This window comes from Protopterus annectens, chromosome 10.part0 (assembly GCF_019279795.1).
Source record: "Protopterus annectens isolate FY-2018-M chromosome 10.part0, PAN1.0, whole genome shotgun sequence".
NCBI lineage: Eukaryota > Metazoa > Chordata > Ceratodontiformes > Protopteridae > Protopterus > Protopterus annectens.
Window position 1 is genome coordinate 1,825,636,378 of NC_056744.1, and position 26,554 is coordinate 1,825,662,931.

General features: G+C 42.7%; 1 protein-coding gene across 1 annotated transcript in view; it reads right to left on the reverse strand.

Annotated features, from left to right (window-relative positions):
* LOC122814070 (active breakpoint cluster region-related protein-like) overlaps positions 1-26,554 on the reverse strand; it is a 1,143,696-nt gene that overhangs the window by 153,034 nt on the left and 964,108 nt on the right. The window contains exons 14-15 of the mRNA XM_044086683.1: positions 13,039-13,113; positions 4,341-4,438 (exon numbers count right to left, since the gene is read on the reverse strand). Of these exons, the coding sequence (XP_043942618.1) occupies positions 4,341-4,438; positions 13,039-13,113 (173 nt within the window). The remainder of the gene's footprint in view (positions 1-4,340; positions 4,439-13,038; positions 13,114-26,554) is intronic.

Below are 26,554 nucleotides of genomic sequence, written 5' to 3' on the forward strand. Positions count from 1 at the left end.
ATTCCTGTCACTTTAGGACACATCCCTTCATTCCATTCACTTTAGGACACATCCCTTCATTCCTGTCACTTTAGGACAGATCGCTTCATTCCTGTCACTTTAGGACACATCCCTTCATTCCTGTCACTTTAGGACACATCCCTTCATTCCCATCACTTTAGGACAGATTCCTTCAATCCTTTCACTTTAGGACAAATCCCTTCATTCCCATCACTTTAGGACACATCCCTTCATTCCTGTCACTTTAGGACACATCCCTTCATTCTGTCACTTTAGGGCACATCCCTTCATTCCTGTTACTTTAGGACACATTCCTTTATTTCCATCACTTTAGGACACATCCCTTCATTCCAGTCACTTTAGGACATATCCCTTTATTCCCATCACTTTAGGACACATCCCTTCATTCCTGTCACTTTAGGACACATCCCTTCATTCCGTCACTTTAGGGCACATCCTTTCATTCCTGTTACTTTAGGACACATCCCTTCATTCCTGTCACTTTAGGACACATCCCTTCATTTCCGTCACTTTATGACAGATCTCTTCATTCCCATCACTTTAGGACACATCCCTTCATTCCGTCACTTTAGGACGCATCCCTTCATTCCAGTCACTTTAGGACAGAAACAGATCCCTTCATTCCAGTCACTTTAGGACACATCCCTTCATTCCCGTCACTTTAGGACACATCCCTTCATTCCATTCACTTTAGGACAGATCGCTTCATTCCTGTCACTTTAGGACACATCCCTTCATTCCTGTCACTTTAGGACACATCCCTTCATTCCCGTCACTTTAGGACACATCCCTTCATTCCAGTCACTTTAGGACACATCCCTTCATTCCTGTCACTTTAGGACAGATTCCTTCAATTCTTTCACTTTAGGACACATCCCTTCATTCCTGTCACTTTAGGACACATCCCTTCATTCTGTCACTTTAGGGCACATCCCTTCATTCCCGTCACTTTAGGACACATCCCTTCATTCCAGTCACTTTAGGACACATCCCTTTATTCCCATCACTTTAGGACACATCCCTACATTCCTGTCACTTTAGGACACATCCCTATATTCCTGTCACTTTAGGACACATCCCTTCATTCCCATCACTTTAGGACACATCCCTTCATTCCTGTCACTTTAGGACAGATCCCTTCATTCATGTCACTTTAGGACACATCCCTTTATTCCCATCACTTTAGGACAGATCCCTTCATTCCTGTCACTTTACGACACATCCTTTCATTCTGTCACTTTAGGACACATTCCTTTATTCCCATCACTTTAGGACACATCCCTTCATTCTAGTCACTTTAGGACACATTCCTTTATTCCCATCACTTTAGGACACATCCCTTCATTCCTGTCACTTGAGGACACATCCCTTCATTCCTGTCACTTGAGGACACATCCCTTCATTCCTGTCACTTTAGGACAGATCCCTTCATTCCTGTCACTTTAGGACACATCCCTTCATTCCTGTCACTTTAGGACAGATCCCTTCATTCCTGTCACTTTAGGACACATCCCTTCATTCCTGTCACTTTACAACAGATCTCTTCATTCCCATCACTTTAGGACACATCCCTTCATTCATGTCACTTTAGGACACATCCCTTCATTCCATCACTTTAGGACACATCCCTTCATTCCCGTCACTTTAGGACAGATCCCTTCATTCCTGTCACTTTAGGACATATCCCTTCATTTCTGTCACTTTAGGACACATCCCTTCATTCCCATCATTTTACGACACATCCTTTCATTCTTGTCACTTTAGTATGCATCCCTTCATTCCCATCACTTTAGGACACATCCCTTCATTCCCTCACTTTAGGACACATCCCTTCATTCCTGTGTTCCCATGGGGCTTTTGCAGTGCATCATGAGGAATATATTTTGGATGAGATTCCTTATCAGTATTTTAAAAATGACTCCTGAAATGACAGGCTCATGCAAAAGCAAAGATGTAATCCATACATTTAGCCAATTTGGCACACTGAAAAAGAGTATTTAAGAAATATCTAACTTAATAACCTAAAGTAACAGCATCACAAATATGACAGAGACATTTAAGCTTCAATTCTACCACATCTCATTGTATAAAATACATAAATATTCAGAACCCCCTCAGCTTAAAAAAGCAAATAAGACTCCTTGTGAAATCCTCCAAAGCTATGAATCCAAATTAACTTCCTCAACTAAGGACAAGCATAAAGTGTTCTTTAGTTACATCCATAACCTCAAAGGAAAGGCCCAGATTTGGGTCAAACTGGAAGTTTATGATACCACAAATTCCCAACCTGTGCACATTGTTAACTTATTAGCTCACAGGTTATGTGAAAACGTCACTCTCCCTTCCCTGCCCCACTTACCCAAAACATCCCTACCACCTGTCCTCTACCCTTTATCTCTACAAAGCAGGTCATGATCACCCTCTCTAAGGTCAAAAACATGGCATTCATGGGATCTGATAACATCACAGGCTGCGTCCTACACGGGCTCAAACAAGAATTAGCAAAGCCATTGGGTACTATTTTTAATCATACTCTAAGCATTGGCTTCATCCCAGCTGAATGGAAACAGGTCACCATTAGCCCCTTGCACAAAGGTGGTGCTTCCCCTGACCCTGGGAACTATAAACCTATTAGCCTGATTAGTCTTATCTACAAGGCCATGGAGAGAATCATCATGGATCTTAACAAAGATATTGGTAACATCCAACCACTTGACCCTACTCAATTTCCATTTGCCAAAGGGAGTTCATGCCTGTTAAACCTGGTGGACTCCTTTGAGACAGTCACCAAGGCCCTTGATGAGTGGAAATCGGTGCACACAGCCTACCTAGACTTAGTCATACTTTTCACACTATCCCCCACTCAGGCATCATTGACAAACTCACCCAGCTAGGTATCAACCTGTTTATCATTAGATGGGTCACCAACAAGCTCACTGATAGAACCAATATATTCAAAATAGAAGAATCCACCTCCAACAGCAGACCTGTAACCAGTGGTGTTCCACAGGGATCAGTCCTGGGACCTCTACTGTTTGGAATCCAGTTCTCCAAAGTGCACGCTAAAACTAAAGGTCTGTGGCTGACAAAGTTTGCTGGTGACTGCAAACTGGGAGTGGTCATAGAATCTCCAAATGATGTCAACATCCTATAAGAGGGTCTTACACAAACAAATGATTGGTGCCAATGTCATGGCCTTAAACTCAATACAAAAAATGTATTATCATCCCTTTCAGTAAGAGTGATGTTCCTGCTAACTACTGCATCAATAACAACACCTTAAGTACACACTCAGTGGTGAGAGACCTGGGTACACAGGTTGACAGCAACCTTACCTTTGACAATCATGTCCCCACAGTGGTAATAAGGGCATTCTGTATTGCTCTTCTCGTAAGTAAGGGCACTGTTTCCAGAAAAAAAAGAAGTTATAACCTCCCTGTACTCTTCCCTCATCAGGCCAATAATTGAGTACAATGCCCCTTTTGGTATGTACTTTTCCAAGCACCTACAACAACTGGAGAGACCACACAGGTTCCTCACAAGGGAAATTCAAGGTCTTCAGCATCTGTCCAATGAGGACCATCTGAAATCACTGTCACTTTATTCTGTTTCAGACCATCTGTTCAGAATGATCTCTGCCTTGCATACAAGGTAATCTCTGACCCTGTGTTATTTGAAATACTGCATATCTGTAAGCCAAATGATACATGGGTTACTCACTTTAGTGGCCTTAACCTCATATGTGACATTAATAGAGCTTGTTGGAGGGACAGATTTGTATCCCAGAGTTTACCACACCTTTGGAACAAACCCCCGCTTCATGTCAAGCAGAACACCTCATTGGCCCACTTTGGCCCTCTTCAAACACAGTCTGGATGATTGGATGGGTAACCATAAATTCACCCCAGGGGTTCCACCTATGTCCCTCTTGGACAGGGGTGATAGGTGCTGATCATGAAAATAAGGGTAAAATTTGGCTAGGCTTGTAAAGGCCTTAGGGTTATTAGCCTAGTAACCTTCTATGATAATATGATCATATAAACGTGCACTGTGGTGTACAAGGTGTATACGTGGCTACACTCTTGAATATGGATAACAAACATGGGTGGCTGGAAACATTCTTCCTGAACTACCTGACTCTGTGGTACATGAGAAGTTGGATAATAAGGATGAGACAAAATTCTGCCTACTGGTACAATAGTGAATGGGGAGGCAAGTGACCCTAAATGTTAACCAATGGCTACAATTAGACTTAGGTGCATTTCATCTTTGCATATGCATTAGGAAAAAAAAATTACATAATCTGCAACTTAACTTACCTCTTCCCAACAGGGCTCACAGGTATCCTTCTCAACCTCTGTTTGAGCTTTCTTCTCAAAATACCCAAAGCAGTCAACCTCCAAGCAACTGTACACATCTGAAAGTAGAAAGGTGTTACTCACGTTTTTGAAGAATGCTTTTTTAAATATTACTTTTAACACAATGCAGCTGATTCTTAACCAGTCCACAGCAGAAGCAGTCTGTACTGCAATACATATAGTACATGTGTTTTGATGGTTTGAATGGAGGAGGGGCAGGATATAATAACCACAACTGGGAGGGATTGGGCATACTGTAGAAGAAGCTGTTATCCAAGTGGCTCTGTAGCCACATGGGATACCATGGACCATGGATGTCAGGACATATCTGCCAAATGATAGGACACTGCTGCAGGAAACCTTCAGTTATGTTAACCTCACTATTAATAGGGTTTATTATTGCATGGTGTTGTGAAATATCAGACACTGAGGAATGGGCTCAGGGAAAGACTGTGTCTGATAGGCCATAGCAGTCCTGAGACGTATCATGTGAGCACTATGGTTGGGAGGAGGGGGCAGGCAGGACATAGCAACCACCTGTAAACAAGACACAGCAGTAACAGGGAACCAACAACCTTGTGACTAATAATGATGACTGCACTTGAATGTTGATATGCAGAAGGAATTAGGATGTGCAAAGCCTCAATGGGAAGTGGAAGAACAGGTTTAAGGGGTAAACTATTCACTACTTGATATTCCTTTATGTTAATGCCAATGGTGTGTGTGTGTGTGTGTGTGTGTGTGTGTGTGTGTGTGTGTGTGTCTGTGTGTGTGTGTGTGTGTGTGTGTGTTTGTGTGTGTGTGTCTGTGTGTGTGTGTGTGTGTGTGTGTGTGTGTGTGTGTGTGTGTGTGTGTGTGTGTGTGTGTGTGTCTGTGTGTGTGTGTGTGTGTGTGTGTGTGTGTGTGTGTGTGTGTGTGTGTGTGTGTGTGTGCACATGTATGTGAACTTGCACATACGGTCATTTGTGTGTGTTTATGTGTGTGCATTTGTGCATGTAGGTGAGCAGGTGTGTATGACTATCTTGTTTGCATGCATTTGTGTATTATGTGTGTTTGGGTATGTGCTATACTCGTATGCATGTATGACATTATGTACATGTGTGCTAGCTGTATTTAAGTGACTTCATACATGTTTATGAATGTATATGTATGTTCGCGCATTTATGGGTGTGTGTATGTACTGTGTACAGCTGTGTATAAAACTTAAGTAACTAATTATTCAAGCATGCTGGTAATACATCTGCTGTTCTGTTAACTTTTTAAGTGAATTAAAGTAATATTTAAACATTGTCCTTGATTTGGGGGGGGGCTTTGTCTCATTATTTTATCTTTTCCCAGCATTCTTTATCAAAGACATTGAGGGGCATGGTGGTCAGTCAGTGGCACTAATAACAGTATTCGGGGGGGGGTCTTAGTATGGCAGAGAGGGTGCAGGCAGCCAAAAAGAGTCTTACAGGGGAAGGGAGTGGTACATTTCTAGGAGCTTCAGGCCAGAAGGTCAGACAGCATTATATATTTAATGCTCTCTGAATCCTGTAAGCATTCAGTTTCTGATTCTTTGCTTCTTGTCTTATTTACATGTTTATGCATTGATATATATATATATATATATATATATATATATATATATATATATATATATATATATATATATATATATGGATCTACTTGATTTTGGCGAATTTCCGTTTCACTGGAAATTCGCGTGTGGATTTACACTAAAGTGTGTTTTATCGAAAACGCACTTTCATGTAAATTTAGTTGTAAAACAAAATAAAAGAGGAAGAAAGGGGCTGAAACCTGCTTTTCACGTATCCTTACTTGTACATCCACATTTAGTGCTGAGGTATGAGTAAGGAAGTTATGGCTGAGATTGTGCTACAGTGCGGATGAGGGAATATTCCCTTTTCCCCACTGAAGTGCAATCTCAGAGTGAGAATATTAAAGAAGGGGGGGTGGGGGGGTGCAGGGGGCTTGCCCCCTGCATAAATGTTTTTAAAGTGTTTTGTGTTTTTTTTTTTGGCGGATTTATGTGAAAGTGTGTTTTCGATAAAACACACTTTCGCTTAAATCCGCTCGCGAATTAATGTTTCAGTGAAACGCTAATTCGATAATATACAGTAGATCCATATGTGTGTGTGTGTATGTGTGTATGTGTACATGTATTTATGTATGATGTATGCATGTATGTATGTCTGTTACATTTGTATGTATTTATTCAAAATGGTCAATGCTTCTGTGGAGTCCTGGAAGGAAATCCTCAGGAGCAATTTTTAAGATTTAAATACAATATATAAGCACAGTAATTAATAAATGCATGATTCAAAGTACAATGAAAGTTAACAGCCCGATGCCCAACCTTCAGTGAAGGCACGCCCATTCACGCATGTCTTTTGGAGGCCACACGACCACTTGGAGGACATGCAGATTCCACACAGAAGGCACTCCAGCCAAAAATCGAACAGGACAGGAGAACCTCTTGCTGTGAAGCAATAACGCTACCGCTGTACCACTGCGGCTTAACACATGAGCCAAACTAAAACTTTCTAATAGAAGGTGCAATTACAGATGAGCTAACTTAAGAAACAGAAGAGAGACCTATAGCTCATAAGAAACAGCAGAAAAAATATGTCTAACAATAAATATTTAATCATCAGACATTATCTTAAGAGTTACATTTAAAAAAATCTAATTAGAAGACATATGTATGGACAGAGAATTGCATGAAGCATCCCTCTGACAAATTCATTTACTGTGGTTATAATCTTTTACTAAAGTTTTATGTGCACATACTTGGAAGAAAACCACAGAGCAAGTAAAAATTAGTTTAAAACTTTCCAGGATTAAAATAGAAGCATGTCTCATCCAGTCATTTCCTGTATATTGTGGATGCAAGAAGTCCATGAGTTGACCTAAGGTCATGATACGGTTTGTGTCATTGTAGGATACTGTCGAGTTGGGGTGGGGGTGCGGGTAATTCAGGAGCTGATGTGTGATTATCAGTTAAAATAAAGACAGGTGTTGCATTAAGAAAAACAAATCATTACGTGAGAAAGAGTGATGGGTTCTAATATGGAAACCTGCAGCAAACTCAAGCAATCTTATTATAACTTTCCTGTAGTTTGTGAAAATAAATATATGCAGATAATATAGAATGGATGGAAGGGGGAAGAAAGGTTATAGGGCCCTGTAATGACTCCCAAGTTCAAATGTGCATGTGTGTGTGTGTGTGTGTGTGTGTGTGTGTGTGTGTGTGTGTGTGTGTGTGTGTGTGTGTGTGTGTGTGTGTGTGTGTGTGTGAGATATGTTTGTGTACATGTTTGGGGGTAAGCATGAATGTATGTATATACACACACACACACACACACACACACACACACACACACACACACACACACACACACACACAAACACAAGGATAGAGCCAGTTTATTTCAGACAAATTTAGTGCTAACTCTAATCCACCTGTCAAACAGTAAAAATAATGCTTCTCTGGGATAACATACTAGGCTGCACTCTTATCCGTGCTGGGTATACACTATCCATGCCTCTGCTTAGCGTATTCAACCACAGTCTATCACAGCAGAGTTTGTCCTGATGCCTGGAAAATAGCCACTGTAAACAATACTCAGGTAATTACTGTAAACAATACTCAGGTAATTACAGTTCCATCAGGCTCACCAGCCTTATATGCAAGGCCATGGAATGTATCATAAAAGAATTCATTCATGCAGACAGAGGCAACTTAACTGATTTAGACCACAGCCAATTTGGTTTTGTGAGGCGCAGATCCTGTCTCCTGAACTAAGTAAACTTGTTTGAAAAGTTTACAGAGACTGTAGGCAATGGTCACTCTGTACTCACTGCTTATTGTGACCTAGCAAAGGCTTTAGACACGATCTCCCATGCTGGCATTTTGTAAAAGTCAAATAAACTTAATATAAACACCTGTGTTGTCCATTGGACTGTAAAATAGCTATTCAACAGATCCCAAGTAGTGCAAGTTGCTGGTACCCTCTCTGAACATAAAATTGTAACTAGTGGGATACTGCAGGGATCAGTACTGGGCCCTCTTTAAATGTAACATTGTAACCACTATGATTCCACCGAGATCAGTGTTGGGCCCTCTCTGAATGTGACATTGTAACCACTATGATTCCACAGGGATCAGTGCTGGGCCCTCTCTGAATGTAACATTGTAACAAGTGAAATACCACAGGGATCAGTGCTGGACCCTCTCTGAATGTAACATTGTAACCAGTGAAGTACCACAGGGATCAGTGCTGGGCCCACTCTGAATGTAGCATTGTAACCAGTAAAATACCACAGGGATCAGTGTTGGGCCCTCTCTGAATGTAACATTGTAACCACTATGATTCCACAGGGATCAGTGCTGGGCCCACTCCGAATGTAACATTGTAACCAGTAAAGTACCACAGGGATCAGTGCTGGGCACTCTCTGAATGTCACATTGTAACCAGTGAAGTACCACAGGGATCAGTGCTGGGCCCACTCTGAATGCAACATTGTAACCAGTGAAGTATCACAGGGATCAGTGCTGGGCTCTCTCTGAATGTAACATTGTAACCAGTGAAGTACCACAGGGATCAGTGCTGGGCCCATTCTTACTGTAATATTGTAACCAGTGAAGTACCACAGGGATCAGTGCTGGGCCCACTCTGAATGCAACATTGTAACCACTATGATTCCACAGTGATCAGTGCTGGGCCCTCTCTGAATGTAACATTGTAACCAGTGAAGTACCACAGGGATCAGTGCTGGGCCCACTCTGAATACAACATTGTAACCAGTGAAGTATCACAGGGATCAGTGCTGGGCTCTCTCTGAATGTAACATTGTAACCAGTGAAGTACCACAGGGATCAGTGCTGGGCCCATTCTTAATGTAATATTGTAACCAGTGAAGTACCACAGGGATCAGTGCTGGGCCCACTCTGAATGCAACATTGTAACCACTATGATTCCACAGTGATCAGTGCTGGGCCCTCTCTGAATGTAACATTGTAACCAGTAAAGTACCGCAGGGATCAGTGCTGGGCCCTCTTTGAATGTAACATTGTAACCAGTGAAGTACCACAGGGATCAGTGCTGGGCCCATTCTTACTGTAACATTGTAACCAGTGAAGTACCACAGGGATCAGTGCTGGGCCCACTCTGAATGCAATATTGTAACCACTATGATTCCACAGGGATCAGTGCTGGGCCCTCTCTGAATGTAACATTGTAACCAGTGAAGTACCACAGGGATCAGCGCTGGGCCCATTCTTACTGTAACATTGTAACTACTATGATTCCACAAGAGATCAGTGCTGGACTCTCCTATTTAGTGTATATTTTGCAGACACCCATGCAATATTCCTGAAATATCATTGACCAGATTTGCTGATGACTGTTACCCACGTAAACTATTCCACAAATATGCTCGTACTTGCTGTACTGAAAATGGTCTCAAGCTAAATGAAAAAAAAAACAAACAAAAAAAAAACTGCACCAATGTAATGTTCAGTAAAAAAAAAAGCTGTTTCCACATTATATGTCATAAATGGTACTTCTCTTCAGACAAATATAAACATAAGAGGCCTGAGTATCTACATGGACAACTCTCTCCTCGTGAGTCATCATGTTTCCACCATAGTCAGGAAATCATTCTATCTGTCCCAGTTAATTTTCAAAAGAGCATCTTCTAGATCAAAAGAGGTCATCTTACCAATGTGCCTTTTCCTTATCAGACCTATAATTGAATGTAGTGCCCTCTTTGGTATGTACAAATCCTAGCATATCACTCAATTGGAAAGACACCAATGAGTTTTAATTAAAAAAATAAATAAATAAAGATCTTAAATCCTTCGACTATCCTGACAGATTAGCACAAACCTTTTTCCACTCAGTAGCTTGCTGGCTGCTCTGTGGTTACTTGTGACTCACCTTTTGAGCCACGAAAGACCCTATCATAGTGACCTCCTATTTCCTCACAAAACCAATGGTTCTAACATAAATAAATTAACATCAACAAATAAATGAGACTGGATGGAAGGATATGTTCCTAACTGAATGCATTCCCAGCCTGTGGAATAAGTTCTCCCTACAGGTCAAGTAAAGTACTGCTTTGTCTGCCTTTAAGGCTAGTCATAATGACTGGAAGGACAGACACAAATTTATACCATGTTTATTGTATACAGTATGCCTAATTTGGGAGATGGACACTATTAAGTATTATTAAAGGGTGGTAAGAACTTTTAAGTGTGTCTTCTTAAAGGTGTAGAAGCCAATGCCTCTTATGGTCCCTGTGATCACTTGCCCAGTACTTTTTTCTATGTTCCTGTGTTAAGACTTTGAGACATGGATGTTAAGAAATTCACCTTGAAAGTGGAGCTCAAGAGGTGAATCTTGGCATTCATGTCAAGAACGTAAGAACCTAGGTTATGTTCAGAGAGACTTGATTATAATTCCTTGTTGTAGATGGAGCTTTACCTGTTCCCATGTACTACAAAATCTAAAGAAGAAATGTGTACTAGTGCAAACTGTCTAACGGCTTTAAAAGCTGTAAAACACTTCTGTCTTAGCTTTAAAAGTTGTAAAACACTTCTGCCACACAGAGAGCAGCCATCATAAATAAGCAGTGGGACACTGTTAAACACCTCACTCTGGCTTCTTTAAATGTCCAAATGAAGTATTTAACAGTTTTCTGCTGCTCTTTCATGGTTGCAGCTAACTGCTGTTAATGGTCTAGCATGATACTAGAGCATGCATGGTATTTTTGTTGTCAGAAATTTCTGTCTTCTTCCCAGTTTGGAAGATTAATTGTGGTGCTTGAAGTACCAGAAGATCATTCACAAACATCAGCTACCCTGGGCCACTCCCATGGTCATACTGGTGACCTGGTTTTAGTTAGCAGCACAGGTGACAGAGGGCTGTCCAGGACACAGTGCCATAGGAAGGGCAGGATGGGGTGGGGTCAGCTAATGTAGGTCACAACCTCTTCTTTTTTCAGTGGAGTGATTAAAATTGAGATTGTAGATTACATGGCGGGCAGACAAATGAATGTGTCCCCTTGGGTGGCAAACTCCAGTGCTACTGCTTTTCCAAGAAGGACTGCAGAGGTCACTGGCTAACTGTCTTTTCTAGGGATAGTGGAATGGAATTGCTGGACTGCCCTCAGTAGAGGCTGGAGGACTTGCAGTATGCATACAATGAGTAATCAGGCTAAACAGACCTCTGAGGTGAGGCACAATTGGGCTTCTCTCACTGATGTTTTTGTACAAATTATACTGGGGGGACCAGGTTGGGCAACTCAGAAATGACAACAGATCAGTTAATATTCATTTATATTAACAGCATAAGGACTATCATACCCACACAGCGTTTATTTTCAGATATGAAAATGCTATACACATATTTGTGGTATCTGTCATCTGTCTCTGTGGCACAGGAAAAGATGAAGCCCGGACTTCGACACAGATGACCCGAGTTCTACACCAGCTGAAGCAATGGAAGAGCCAGGCAGATGAGTGTGGGAATAATTGTTTTATGCTGGCTCTTGGGAGGGGAGGGGATGGCGGTCCTAGATAGCCAAATTACTTCCCCTGCATGCAGGACTGGAGGATTTGGGCTAGACATTCCACTTCAGTGAGTTTAGCCCTCATAAATGTGTGTGTGTGTGTGTGTGTGTGTGTGTGTGTGTGTGTGTGTGTGTGTGTGTGTGTGTGTGTGTGTGTTTGTGTGTGTGTGTGTGTGTGTGTGTGTGTGTGTGTGTGTGTGTGTGTGTGTGTGTGTGTGTTTGCGTGTGTGTGGCATCAGCCATCGGGGGGCCTGGTGCAGGGACTGCTTCTGCTATAAATAGATGAATCACAATCCCTTGAGCCTTTGTTCCCTGAAAAATAACCCACCAAAAATAATTCCTGAAAACACTGCTGTGCCCCCACACCTCCCATAATTATATAATCAACACCACAGTCACACTGCAAGGGAACAAATGTGCATAAATGGCCCTTAGTGCCTGCGTGATTTCTGATAATGCCTTTCAATGGAAATGCTGTTATTTTCTGTGAATCAAGTCTCGGGGAATTGAGGCTTGGAGAATCTCTTTTTATGGAGCATTAGAGTTACCACAGGGACCTAGCCACAAAATCCCTACTAGGTGCCTATGTAACTATTCCCAAGGAAGGGAGGGCTGATGGTCATCTAAAAAAATCACCCTAATTATCATTTCAGTACACTGAAACTGAAAGTTAATACTTGCAATGCAAGGTAAAAGACTTGTAGAACAAGAAAAAAAATGAGATACTCTGTCCCTACTTTTTGCAGTATAAGTGATTTACTTGATGGCATGGACAGATAATAGACAACTATCTCTGTGGCATTTAAGTGCCAAGGCCAGTGTTTGTTTAGGGTGCTTGGGTCACCTGAATTAACAGAACATTTCCTTGTTTGCTTCTTACAGGGAGGCTGCAGAGCTTATTTCTAATCTGATAATGTTTACTTCTGACATCTCAGGAAGACATGATACTAAGAACATTTGGAATGTGCTAGCTTAGAAATAGAAATCATCTAGCTTTAAGAAATGATTTCAGTCTTATCAGACCTGTTTGAAAAAGCCTTTGCAATAAAATTGCCTGTTATAAAATGCCAACACTACTTACCTTCTGGCTGTGAAAATCCTCTTGCTGAGTGAAGCAGAACAGACAGTGTACCACAGAGGGTGTTATTGTCATTTTCTGTAGAGAAATAAGTTTTGGAGCCTTTTAGTAGGGTTAACTAAAGTATACATTATACGTTCAGCTCAAAACACATTATGCACAATGAAGCCCCTCTGAAATAAAAGACAAAAACACATGTTTACAAACATACCTACTACCAATATTTATAACACATATGCATCCATGTATGCATTCTTGTATACATACATGAGATATATGCATCATTCCATGTGTGTGCATATATGCATACCTACATAAATGCATGCATGCAGGAGTATATATATCTCCATATGCATATTTACATGCATGTATACATATACATGTAGAGTGTGTGTGTTTCCACTGCCAAAAAATGGATAATTACAAAGTCTTTAATTAACAACTAATGGTGCAAATGCAAGTATAAACGCAATCATCTGCCTGAAAGTAAACCATGGGTTTTACCCTTCGACTTTATCAATACTCTTCACACACACACCCACACCACCCCTACATGTATGTGCACATATTCATAAATGTGCAAGCATAGACATATATACATCAACACATGCCAAAATACACATGTGCATCAGTGCATATATGTACATATGCACATATATGTACGTGTACACATACATAAACATATATATGAACATGTAGATACACATACGCACTTATACATATAAAGGTATTCATATATAGTGGTATACATACATATGTACAAACATACATGCCAGTATAAAAATGCTTGCAGAGTAAAACTGCTTACCAAGCTAATGAACTGAATTAACACAGCTATGCCCCTGCAGTTGCCCCCTTTATTTCCTCTAATGCTACAATTACCCCATGACCACTTAATTGTAATATTCACTATGTGGAGCTTTTTCTCTCTGGGCCTCCGCTGAAAATGGGATCTGCCCAGTCAGACTTTCCTGGTAAACAAATGTAAAACATATAAATAAATAAATACAATAAATAAATAAAGCTTGAGATGATTTTGCTCATTATCAGCCCACATTAGCACATCACATCACTTGTCCATCATCCTTTGTGTAAATTTGTATTCCTTTAAGTCTGAATGGATGTCTCCTCCAGCTGTTTGAAGACTGTCATCCTTTCGACCACACCATCCATGCCTGTCTTCTCTGCCCTTTGTCAACTCCCCAGAAAGATTTGTTAACTCATGCCATACCTACCATTCACCTCCATCCCTCTGGTGAGCATTGGATGTGTAACTTTTTGAATGCTTCTAGCTTCACAAGGTGAAGTGGAAGATCCATACCCGTATAGCATGAAGGATCTGTTCTGCATATGGAAGGGGTGCCACACACACAATATAGGCTTTTTTCTACATGTAGGGCCAGAGAACAGACTATACATGCTTAAATATAAAAAAAACAATCTTTATCACAGTAGTCATTCAGCTAAATGACTGGTCAGGCTGGGTGATAAGCCAAATTACTGTACAAAAAATATTCTCATCCAAAATCAGTTTTAAATTCCACTGAAGAACATAAAATAATCAACCAATGTTTTACAGCTGTGCAATGAAGCTTGTGCATTTATTTCTATTTATTTATTTTGAATTTATTAACTGAGGTAGATCACTGATCCTATTGGATGTATTTCAATCTCAGCCTGGGGATTTGCTTCATTATTATTATTATTATTATTATTTATTATTATTTTACAGTAATGTATTATTATACATTTAGATATGTGTACTAAATGTATACTCTTTATCCTTTAGAACTGAAGGCACAAGAGGTAAGCGCATTTATTTTAATAAAAACAGAGACATGCTGTGACTTTTTTGAGACTACTACAGGATTAGAAACTTTCTTGAGGGAATATGATAAAAGAAAAGGCACGCATCCATGGAATAATTATATTATTAAGACATTTTATCATGAAACAAAAGAAAGAGCATATACAGTTTTGAACAGAGACTGAAAGATAAACTGTAAAAGATATTAAAAAAACTTTTGCAAAGAAGTTAAAGACATTTCAAAATATTAGACAGCAGAGGACTATGGACAGGGGGATGAGATGAGACAGCACCCCCTTTATACTGTACTGCAGTGTCAGCAATCCAGCTACCTGGTGTGCTATTAGAACCCACAGCATATTAGCACACTCAGGAGTACAGCACCCCCTTATGCTGCATTGCAGTGTCAGTAATCCATCTACCAGGTGTGGGAATAGAACCAACAGCACATCAGCACACTCAGGAGTACAACACCCCATTATACTACACTGCAGTGTCAGCAAATCATTTACCCAGTGTGGGAATAGAACCAACAGCAGAGCAGCACACTCAGGAGTGCAGCACCCCCTTATACTACACTGCAGTGTCAGCAATCCATTTACCTGGTATGGGAATAGAACCCACAGCACATAAGCACACTCAGGAGTACAGCACACCTTTATACAGCACTGCAGTGTCATCAATCCATTTACCTGGTGTGAGAATAGAACCCACAGCACATCAGCACACTCAGGAGTACAGCATCCATGTATACTGCAATGCAGTATCAGCAATCCATCTACGCTGTGTGGGAATAGAACCCACAGCACATCAGCAAACTCAGGAGTGCAGCACCACCTTATTCTGCACTGCAGTGTCAGCAATCCATCTACCTGTTGTGGGAATAGAACCCACAGCACATCAGCATGCTCAGGAGTACAGCACCCCCTTATACTGCACTGCAGTGTCAGCAATCCATTTACCCGATGTGGGAATAGAACCCACAGCACATCAGCACACTCAGGAGTGCAGCACCCCCTATACTGCAATGCAGTGTCAGCATTCCATTTACCTGGTGTGGGAATTGAATGCACAACACATCAGCACACTCAGGAGTGCAGCACCGTCTTATACTGCACTGCAGTGTCAGCAATCCATCTACCCAGTGTGGGAATAGAACCCACATCACATTAGCACATTCAGGAGTGCAGCACCCTCTTATACTGCACTGCAGTGTCAGCAATCCATTTACCGGGTGTGGGAATAGAACACACAGCACATCAGCACACACAGGAGTGCAGCACCCCCTTATACTGCACTGCAGTGTCAGGAATCCATCTACCTGTTCTGGGAATAGAACCCACAGCACATCAGCACACACAGGAGTGCAGCACCCCCTTATACTGCACTGCAGTGTCAGGAATCCATCTACCTGTTGTGGGAATAGAACCCACAGCACATCAGCACCATCAGGAGTGCAGCACTCACTTATAATGCATTGCAGTGTCAGTAATCCATCTACCTGTTGTGGGAATAGAACCCACAGTACATCAGCAGGAGTGCAGCACCCTCTTATACTGCACTGCAGTGTCAGCAATCCATTTACCCGGTGTGGGAATAGAACCCACAGCACATCAGCACACTCAGGAGTTCAGCACTCCCTTATACTGCACTGCAGTGTCAGCAATCCATCTACCTGGTATGGGAATAGAACCCATATCACATAAGCACACTCAGGAGCACAGCACCCTTCTTATGCTGCACTGCAGTGTCAGTAATCTATCTACCTGTTGTAGGAATAGAACCCGCAGCACATCAGTACACTCAAGAGTGCAGCACCCCCTTATACTGTACTGCAGTGTCAACAGTCCATTTACCCAGTGTGGGAATAGATCCCACAGCACATCAGCACACTCAGTAGTGCTGCACCTCCTTATAATGCACTGCAGTGTCAGCAATCCATCTACCTGGTGTGTGAATACAACCCACAGCACATCAGCACACTCAGGAGTGCAGCAACCCCTTATACTGCACTGCAATATCAGCAATCCATCTACATGTTGTGGGAATAGAACCCACAGCACATCAACACACTCAGGGGTACAGCACCCCCTTATACTGCACTGCAGTGCCAGCAATCCATTTACCCAATGTGGGAATAGAACCCACAGCAGAGCAGCACACTCAGGAGTGCAGCACCCTCTTATACTGCACTGCAGTGCCAGAAATTCATTTACCTGGTGTGGGAATAGAACCGACAGCACATCAGCACACTCAGGAGTACAGCATCCCCTTATACTGCAATGCAGTATCAGCAATCCATCTACGCTGTGTGGGAATAGAACCCACAGCACATCAACAAACTCAGGAGTGCAGCACCACCTTATAATGCACTGCAGTGTCAGCAATCCATTTACCTGGTGTGGGAATAGAACCCACAGCACATCAGCACACTCAGGAGTTCAGCACCCCCTTATACTGCACTGCAGTATCAGCAATCCATCTACCTGGTGTGGGAATAGAACCCACAGCACATAAGCACACTCAGGAGCACAGCACCCTTCTTATGCTGCACTGCAGTGTCAGTAATTCATCTACTTGTTGTGGGAATAGAACCCACAGCACATAAGCACACTCAGGAGTGCAGCACCCCCTTATACAGCACTGCAGTTTCAGCAATCCATCTACCTGGTGTAGGAATACAACCCACAGCACATCAGCACACTCAGGAGTGCAGCACCCCCTTATGCTGCACTGCAGTGTCAGCAATCCATCAACCTGTTGTGGGAATTGAACCCACAGCACATCAGCACACTCAGGAGTGCAGCACCTCCTTATACTGCACTGCAGTGTCAGCAATCCATCTACCCGGTGTGGGACTAGAACCCACAGCACATTAGCACATTCAGGAGTGCAGCACTCTCTTATACTGCACTGCAGTGTCAGCAATCCATTTACCAGGTGTGGGAATAGAACACACAGCACATCAGCACACACAGGAGTGCAGCACCTCACTCCCCACTGGCCCTTGTTTTCAATTATTAAGGAATTCCCAATATTATTCTAGCATGGCCAAAGGTCAGTTGTCAATCTCCTCTCTGGTCCAGCTGGTGAATCTGGGAATCTTGAGGCAATGTTACAACTGCCTCATGTACACAGACAACCCTCTCCTCCTCCCAACAAATTCCAACACATGTGAGAGATGCAACCATATAGCCAAACTGGAGGCTACGCTCTCTCAACTCAGTACTGGCATAACCAGTCAGGAGGAGAAGGAAACCACACTCACTACAATTCCAGTCTCCCATAGACCTACCACGACAGCAAACCAAACACATAATCACACAAAAACATACTCAGAGGCTCTAAATAAAGATCTGCCTAAGCAGCAGAGACCTCCAAAGCAGACACCCAAGCAACCGCTACCCCAAAACAAAACACGTGCAACACATATCTCACAAAGCCAGCGTGCCGAACAGTCACAGCCCTTAAGACTAAACAACACACCTGATACACTTGTAATAGGTGACTCTATCGTTAGGCACACTGACGTCCCGCTCACCAGGCTAAACAAGGAGAGGGTCACGGTGAGCAGCCTGTCAGGCGCTAGGATCCGCCACATAACACAAGCACTCAGGTCACTCCAAGGCAAGTACAAATATGACTCAGTCATTGTCCATGCTGGTGTGAATGACCTGAAACGTACCTCCCTGGACTACATGAAAAGAGACATAAAAGAGCTCTCTGAGCATATAGCCCAGGCCTGTATGACCCTGACCTTGAGTAGCATCTTACCCTCACCAAGAATGATGCCACAATATGAAGACAAGATGATGAATTTCAACAACTGGCTTAAGTACTGGTGTCATTCAAAGGGGATCCAATGCCTGTCAGCTTGGGATGATATGCTCGACAAGCCACGATGCTTCACTAGGGACGGCTTGCACCTGTCACCCTTGGGCTTTTGGATATTCTCAAAGGCTCTTGCTACCCCCATAGTGCCTTTTTTAGGCAAGGCTCAAAAGACAAACCCACCTCCATAGGTATCACAAGGGATAAGAAACTAAGAGTAATGCTACTCAATGCCAGAAGTCTAAACCTCAAGATGCACGCACTCGAAACTCTTCTTAGCATGGAGAACATTGATATCTGTGCAGTAACAGAAACCTGGTTCAGGGCTCCCGAGAGCACCCCAGCACTACCAGGTTATACCTCATACCATGCTTTTTGGACCCAAAACTTGGACCGAACCACAAAAGGAGGGGGAGTATTGATATTCATCAAAGATACCCACACCTCCAGGTTGGTGGCAAAGCACGAAGCATCAGAGACTATCCATGTGCAACTAACAGTGGGTAAAACTGCCTTCCAGTTTATAGCCTGCTATAGACCACCCTCCCAAACCCAGGAACCCCACTCGGCCTTCCTGAAAACACTGGAAAATATGAAGGTCTCTCCAAACACCATTATATTGGTCGACTTCAACTACCCAAACATAGACTGGGAGCATTACTCTAGCTCCAACACCCTAGCCCAAAGGTTCATAGAATTTATAAACTCAAATGCTATGGAACAACTTGTTACCACTCCCACAAGAGGGGAAAACATACTGGACCTGATCATCGCCAACATGGGGACTCTATGCTCCAGACCAGAAGTGTATCCCTCACTGGTAAGATCAGACCATAAACTAATCTCACTGGATATTCACATCCCGACCCCACCCCCTGCCCAGAAAACCACAGTGAAAAACTTCTCTAAAGCAAGTTTCACACTCCTCAAAACTGAGGTGGAATCCTTCAAAGCCCCCGGACCTGTGGAAAATACGGCCCAGACCACAGAATCCTTTATAAACGCATTCTATGAACACCTTCAGGAATGCATGGATCATGCGATCCCAAATAAAACCAAGACCCAATCCTCCAAAGGCAGATGTCCTGTCTGGTGGACTCCAGCCATAAACAAACTATACAATAGAAGGAGGAAGCTACTACATGATAGAGCAAAATTCCAAAAAGGGAAGGCATCACTGATCAGTATTAGCAAAAAACTACGGGCACACATAAAATTGTCTAAGGCCAGCTTCGAGAGAAAAATTGCACAGGACACTAAGGATAATTACAAGGCTTTCTTTAGTTATGTTAGGAACCTGGGTGGTAATTCCCAGATATGCTCAGAATTAGTCCAAAATGACAAAAAATACACTGAACCCACAGACATTGCCAACATCATAGCTGACAGGTTCAGCGCAAACTTCTCCTCCCCATCCCCACCAATAGGGCAAATGTGTATCCCAGCAGAGTGCTGCCCCCCTGACATCTCAGATGCTCAGGTAAGAGCCGCCCTCTCCAAAGCAAAAAACACAGCATCAATGGGACCAGATGGTGTCCCGGGCTGCGTCCTACATGAACTCCAAAAGAACTAAACCCAAACATAAAACTACTGTTCAATCTCAGCCTTACTACAGGATATGTGCCCAAAGAGTGGCGTACAGCAACAGTGGTCCCTCTCCATAAAGGTGGTGCCTCAACGGATCCTGGAAACTATCGCTCCATAAGCCTGACTAGCTTGGTCTGCAAAGCTATGGAAGGATCATCATGGACCTCATAAATAAAGATATTGGGGACCTACAGACACTGGATCCTACCCAGTTCGGCTTTGTTATGGGCAGATCCTGCCTCTTAAACCTGGTTAATTTCTTTGAAACAGTCACCAAGGCCATTGACGAGGGGAAGGTGGTCCACACAGCCTACCTGGACCTCGCAAAAGCCTTCGATACAATACCCCACTCCGGCATTATAGATAAGCTCACCAGCTTAAATATAAACCCCTATGTCACTAGATGGATTGCAAACTGGCTCAAGGACATAACCCACATGGTTAGAATTGCTGGAGCCATGTCAGACTCCAAACCAGTTCCAAGTGGTGTCCCACAAGGCTCAGTCCTGGGACCTCTCTTGTTCGGTATATATTTCTCGGAGGTACAGGCCAACACGGAAGGACTGTGGCTGACCAAGTTCGCAGATGACTGTAAACTGGGCACCATAATCGACTCTCCAGCCGACACAAGCATCCTCCAAAAGGGCCTCATAGAAACAGACAACTGGTGCCAGAGCCATGGCCTCAAGCTAAATGCCAAAAAGTGTATAGTAATCCCCTTTGACAAAAACAAAGTGCCCACAAATTACCACATAGGTGGTAATCCATTAAGTACAGAAGAAGTATTTAGGGACCTGGGGACCCAAGTTGATAGCAATCTCTCATTTGACAACCATGTGGCCAAAGTGGTTAGAAAAACATTTTATATAGCCCACCTAATCATGAAGGGATTCACATCTAGATCAGGGGAGGTCATCGTGCCTCTTTACTCATCCCTCATAAGGCCCATAATTGAGTACAATGCCCCTTTTTGGATGTACCTTGCCAGACACCTGCAGCAACTGGAAAGACCCCAAAAGTACCTCACCAAGAGGATCAAAGGGTTCAAACAGATGCCATATGCTGCCCGGTTAAAGAAACTCCAGCTCTACTCAGTGGCATACCGCCTGTTCAGAGGCGATCTGTGCCTGACGTATAAAGCCATGTCCAACCCGGAATTAATGGACATGCTGCACCTCAGAAAATCCAAATCCCATCGAGCTACATGCTCGAGAGACTTGAACCTCAGCACTGAAATAAATAGGACATGCTGGAGGGACAGATACATAACCCAGAGGCTCCCTTCACTCTGGAATAAAATCCCAGTCCAGGTTAGGCAGAGTCCCTCATTGACTCTCTTCAAGAGGAATCTTGATGAGTGGATGGGAGGTTTACCCTGGGTATCACTTCTGTGTCACTGTTAGACAGAGGCACAGTATGCTAACCTCGAAAAAGGGCATAGCCAAATAAATTTAAAATGGGTGGCGAAAGCAAAACACATTCTGGCTAGGCTTATAAATGCCCTAGGGCAGATAGCCTAGTATGAACCTATGAACCTATGAACCCCCTTATACTGCACTGCAGTGTCAGGAATCCATCTACCTGTTGTGGGAATAGAACCCACAGCATATCAGCACACACAGGAGTGCAGCACCCACTTATACTGCACTGCAGTGTCAGGAATCCATCTACCTGTTGTGGGAATAGAACCCACAGCACATCAGCACACTCAGGAGTGCAGCACTCGCTTATAATACATTGCAGTGTTAGCAATCCATCTACCTGTTGTGGGAATAGAATCCACAGCACATCAGCACACTCAGGAGTACAGCACCCCCGTTATACTGCACTGCAGTGTCCGCAATCCATCTACCAGGTGTGGGAATAGAACCCAGAGCACATCAGCACACTCTAGAGTAAAGCACCTCCCCTTATGCTGCACTGCAGTGTCAGTAATCCATCTACCTGCTGTGGGAATAAAACCCACAGCACATCAGCACACTCAGGAGTGCAGCACCATCTTATACTGCACTGCAGTGTCAGCAATCTGTCTTCCCGGTGTGGGAATAGAACCCACAGTACATCAGCACAAGTGCAGCACCCTCTTATACTGCACGGCAGTGTCAGCAATCCACCTACCTGGTGTGGGAGTAGAACCCATATCATATAAGCACACTCAGGAGTACAGCACCCTTCTTATGCTGCACTGCAGTGTCAGTAATCTATCTACCTGTTGTAGGAATAGAACCCACAGCACATCAGAACACTCAAGAGTGCAGCACCCCCTTATACTGTACTGCAGTGTCAGCAGTCCATTTACCCAGTGTGGGAATAGAACCAACAGCACATCAGCACACTCAGTAGTGCTGCACCTCCTTATACTGCACTTCAGTGTCAGAAATCCATCTACCTGGTGTGGGAATACAACTCACAGCACATCAGCACATTCAGGAGTGCAGCACCCCCTTATACTGCACTGTAGTATCAGCAATCCATCTACCTGTTGTGGGAATAGAACCCACAGCACATCAACACACTCAGGAGTACAGCACCCCCTAATACTGCACTGCAGTGTCAGCAATCCATTTACCTGATGTGGGAATAGAACCCACAGCACATCAGCACACTCAGGAGTACAGCACCCCCTTATACTGCACTGCAGTGTCAGCAATCCATTTACCTGGTGTGGGTTTTTGAGAAGAATTGGCCTATTTTGCTAGATGACCCCCATATTAGGGTTCAAGTAGGTGAAAGGCCTAAAATAGTATATCGAAAAGGAAAAAGTTTTAAAGAAATATTTAGACCAGTAGATCGGATATACCCCTGGCTTAACTTATGTATGGCTGTTTGCGGTACATGTCATTGGCGTCATAAAGTGAAAGTAGGGGACAGTTTTTTCTTAAAAACACAATGTATTATTTGAAAGGTAAATACAACTGTAACTCTAGTGCAGTTGTATAATTGGCATTCTGTGATTCGTGTTCATCAATCCATATTGGAAAAACGGGGATACGTTTGTGTCAGAGAATATATGAATGTGAATATGCAATAAAAAGAAATAAACAATGCTCTAGCAAAGCACATTAATGAGTATAATGGTCATCAATTTTCTTTTATGATTATAGATCATGTGGTTATAGATGATAAGAGACCATGGGGTGTGCATTTGGAGCTAAAGGAATTAAAGTGGCAGATGCATGTACATGCTGATAGCTGGCCAGTGATTAATGAGTGTAACTCCATTGCACCAGTATTAAAGTTTAAAGTGTCAAAAAGAAAGAAGATTGACTAATTAAGTTAATTAATAAGCAAATAATATACAAAAAAGAGTGGTTATATGCTTAATATTATTTTTCATTTTTATATTAACTGTATTATATTGTTGTTTTAGGCTGAGTGGCTGTATGTGCATGTGAATGATCAATGGGAAGTGAGCTTGTATTATATAAGGATGTGATGCAATTTTTCAGATGTCTGATGAAGTTTAACTTAGTTTTAAATGAAAGTGCTAACCTTTACCTTTTATCTGTGGATTAAAGTGGATATTTTACAAGCTTGGTGTTGGATTTCAGTATATTTACAACTGTTGGAGTTCAGTTCTTTGCCACTTCTATTTCTTTGAATAAGCTAGCTAACTATGTATTGAAAGTTTAATTAGTATAGTTGAGTTTTTCTCTCTTTTTTTTCCTTTCAGAGCCCGTGGTCATTACATCCTTCCCTGACTTTGAAATAGCAGGAGCTCTGCCATAAGGCACAGCTCAGTGAATGTTTTCACTGTGAGTAATGGCTCTGCCACAAGGCACAGCTCTATGAACATTTTCACCATGAGTATTGGCTCTGCCACAAGGCACAGCTCTGTGAACATTTTCATCTTGAGTATTGTCGTTCTGCAATGTAATCAAGTTTAACAAGAAGAGCCTTGCTGTTTATTAACATCAAATGTGTGGCTGCCCTGAGCTGGAAATTGGATGTAACATCCACTCCACCCCACCAAGGAGTAGTCCTTGCATTCTAAAGACCACTTACTGAGTTGGTCACTGTCCTTTCTCTTGGCTGATAGATTACACTGTATATGCCAGTAACATCTCCCTGCCTTCTTGATGTCTGTACTCAGTACCTGAAAGAAAACCTGTTTTAATTTGTACCTCATTGTTAATTGCTGTCGACTGGCTATAAACTTATTGCTCTATGTAATAATTGGTCTGAGGGTTGGAAAGTCAGTATGGTCCTCTACGCTACCCCTAATTCCCAGCCACCTCACCTTACTTTACCATTATACTTCCCACATAGGGTGGCACAGTGGTGCAGTGGATAGCATTGTCACCTCACAGCGAGAAGTTGCCAGTTCAGTTCTCGGCTGGGGTGTCTTCTGTGCAGAGTCTTTAAGCACTTGGACTTCAGGCCAGCTGTTTTACATTAAAAAGGTTTGTGGTCTGCACTCTTGTGGGAGGAGAGGGTAGATTCTGTTCTTCTGAACTGGGAATTTCTGGTTAAAGGCTTATTGTGCCTGCTTATTTGAACTGTTTCTTTCTGAAATTGGTGTGCGTTGTTTGCTATAGCATAGACTAGATTCAGACCAGGTGAATCTAGCTTTGTTTGTATAACTTGAACACTAATCCAGGCCATCTTTTTTGGAGAAGGTTCCCCTGCACCCTAGTAGCAGGAGTGTGCAGCTAGAACTTGTCTGATTGAAGACTGCTGGAGCAGGACTCAGTTTTGAACTTTTTTATTGTTTTCCTGTCTTTCCTGTTACTAGAGTAGTCCAGATACAGATTTGCAGTATTCAGGACTATATTGTAGTTTTGGAGTTCCCCAGACCTTTCTGTGTAAGAGGGAAGCTTCTCAGCTTATCAGTGGGAATGGTAAACATTAGGTAGCCTATCTACCACAAAAGGAGTGGTTTCTAGCTCCCTTTCAACTTTCTGCTTTAAAAGCCCATGTTTGCATAGGTTTGCGTGCTGTGCAGCACCACTAAGATAGGGTAAACTATTACTGGTAACAGAAAGTCTGATCTTCAGTTTTCCCCTAGATCTTGCTAGTCCTCTTCTCTCTTGCATTTAACTAGCTTATTTTCCTAGCACTTCATCTGGTTTCTTGAAGAAATTATTGTAGTATACATATGTGCTAACAGCACTAAACGTCCTATAAGGAAACAGATACAGTACTTATTAATAAAGACCATCCCTCCTGGCATGTCTAAAGTTCAGTTCCCTGTGCTTTCTCCTATTAACCTGGGGAACTTGGGCATTCTGACGCAGTGTAGCAACTGCCTCATGTACACAGACAACTCTCTCTCTCTTACCTCTCAACACTCAAGACTTGTAAGAGATGCACTTATATATCCAAACTGTAAGACATGCACTCTCCAGCCAAGACCGGAATAGCTGGTCAAGAGGAGAAGGTCAACACCTGCACCGCACCACATGAAACACATAGCCCTCCAGAGCACCCTCCATCACAGCTCTCACATAAAAACACAAACCACACACCCACCTTCGCAGAGGCTCTCAATAGAAATCTACCCAAACAGCACGAGACCTCCAAATCAGAAATGCAATCGACCACCACAACACAGCACAAATCACAAGACACATAGCTCACCTACACAGTACACCCCTCAACTTAAGCCTCTAAGGCAAAACAGAGTGCCCAATACACTAATCATAGGTGACTCAATAGTGAGGCACACTGATGTCCCACTCACTAGGTTGAATAAGGAGAAGGTAACAGTCAGCTGTCTGTCGGGTGCCAGAATCTGACACATAACACATGCACTCAGGTCACCCCACAAGTAGAAGTATGACTCTGTCATTGTCCTGACTTTGGGCTCCTAATAACAGAGATGGCTAACTTCACGGCATCCATGCAAATGGAAAATAGGTGCATGATCAATGAATCATACCAATGCACTGTACAAACACGTACATAAATGCATGGAACTAGCCATACCCAACAGAACCAAGACGCTCTCCTCCAAAAAAAGGAAGCCAATCTGGTGGTCCCCTGCCATTAACAATCTCTACAAAAGAAGGAAGAAACTGTTTCAGAAAAAGGTGAAGTCCCAAGACTGGAAAAACTCCCTTATTAGCCTCAACAAAAAGTTGAGATCCCTCATCAAAACCTCTAAAGCTAGCTGTGAAGGCAGAATTGTGGCAGACACTAAAAACAACCACAAAGTCTTCTACAGTTATATCAAGAATCTCCACGGCAATACCCAGATTTGCTCTGAGTTACTGCACAATGGTACCACCTATACTGAGCCAACAGATATTGCCAACATACTGGCCGACAGTTTTAGTGCCAACTTTGCCCCTG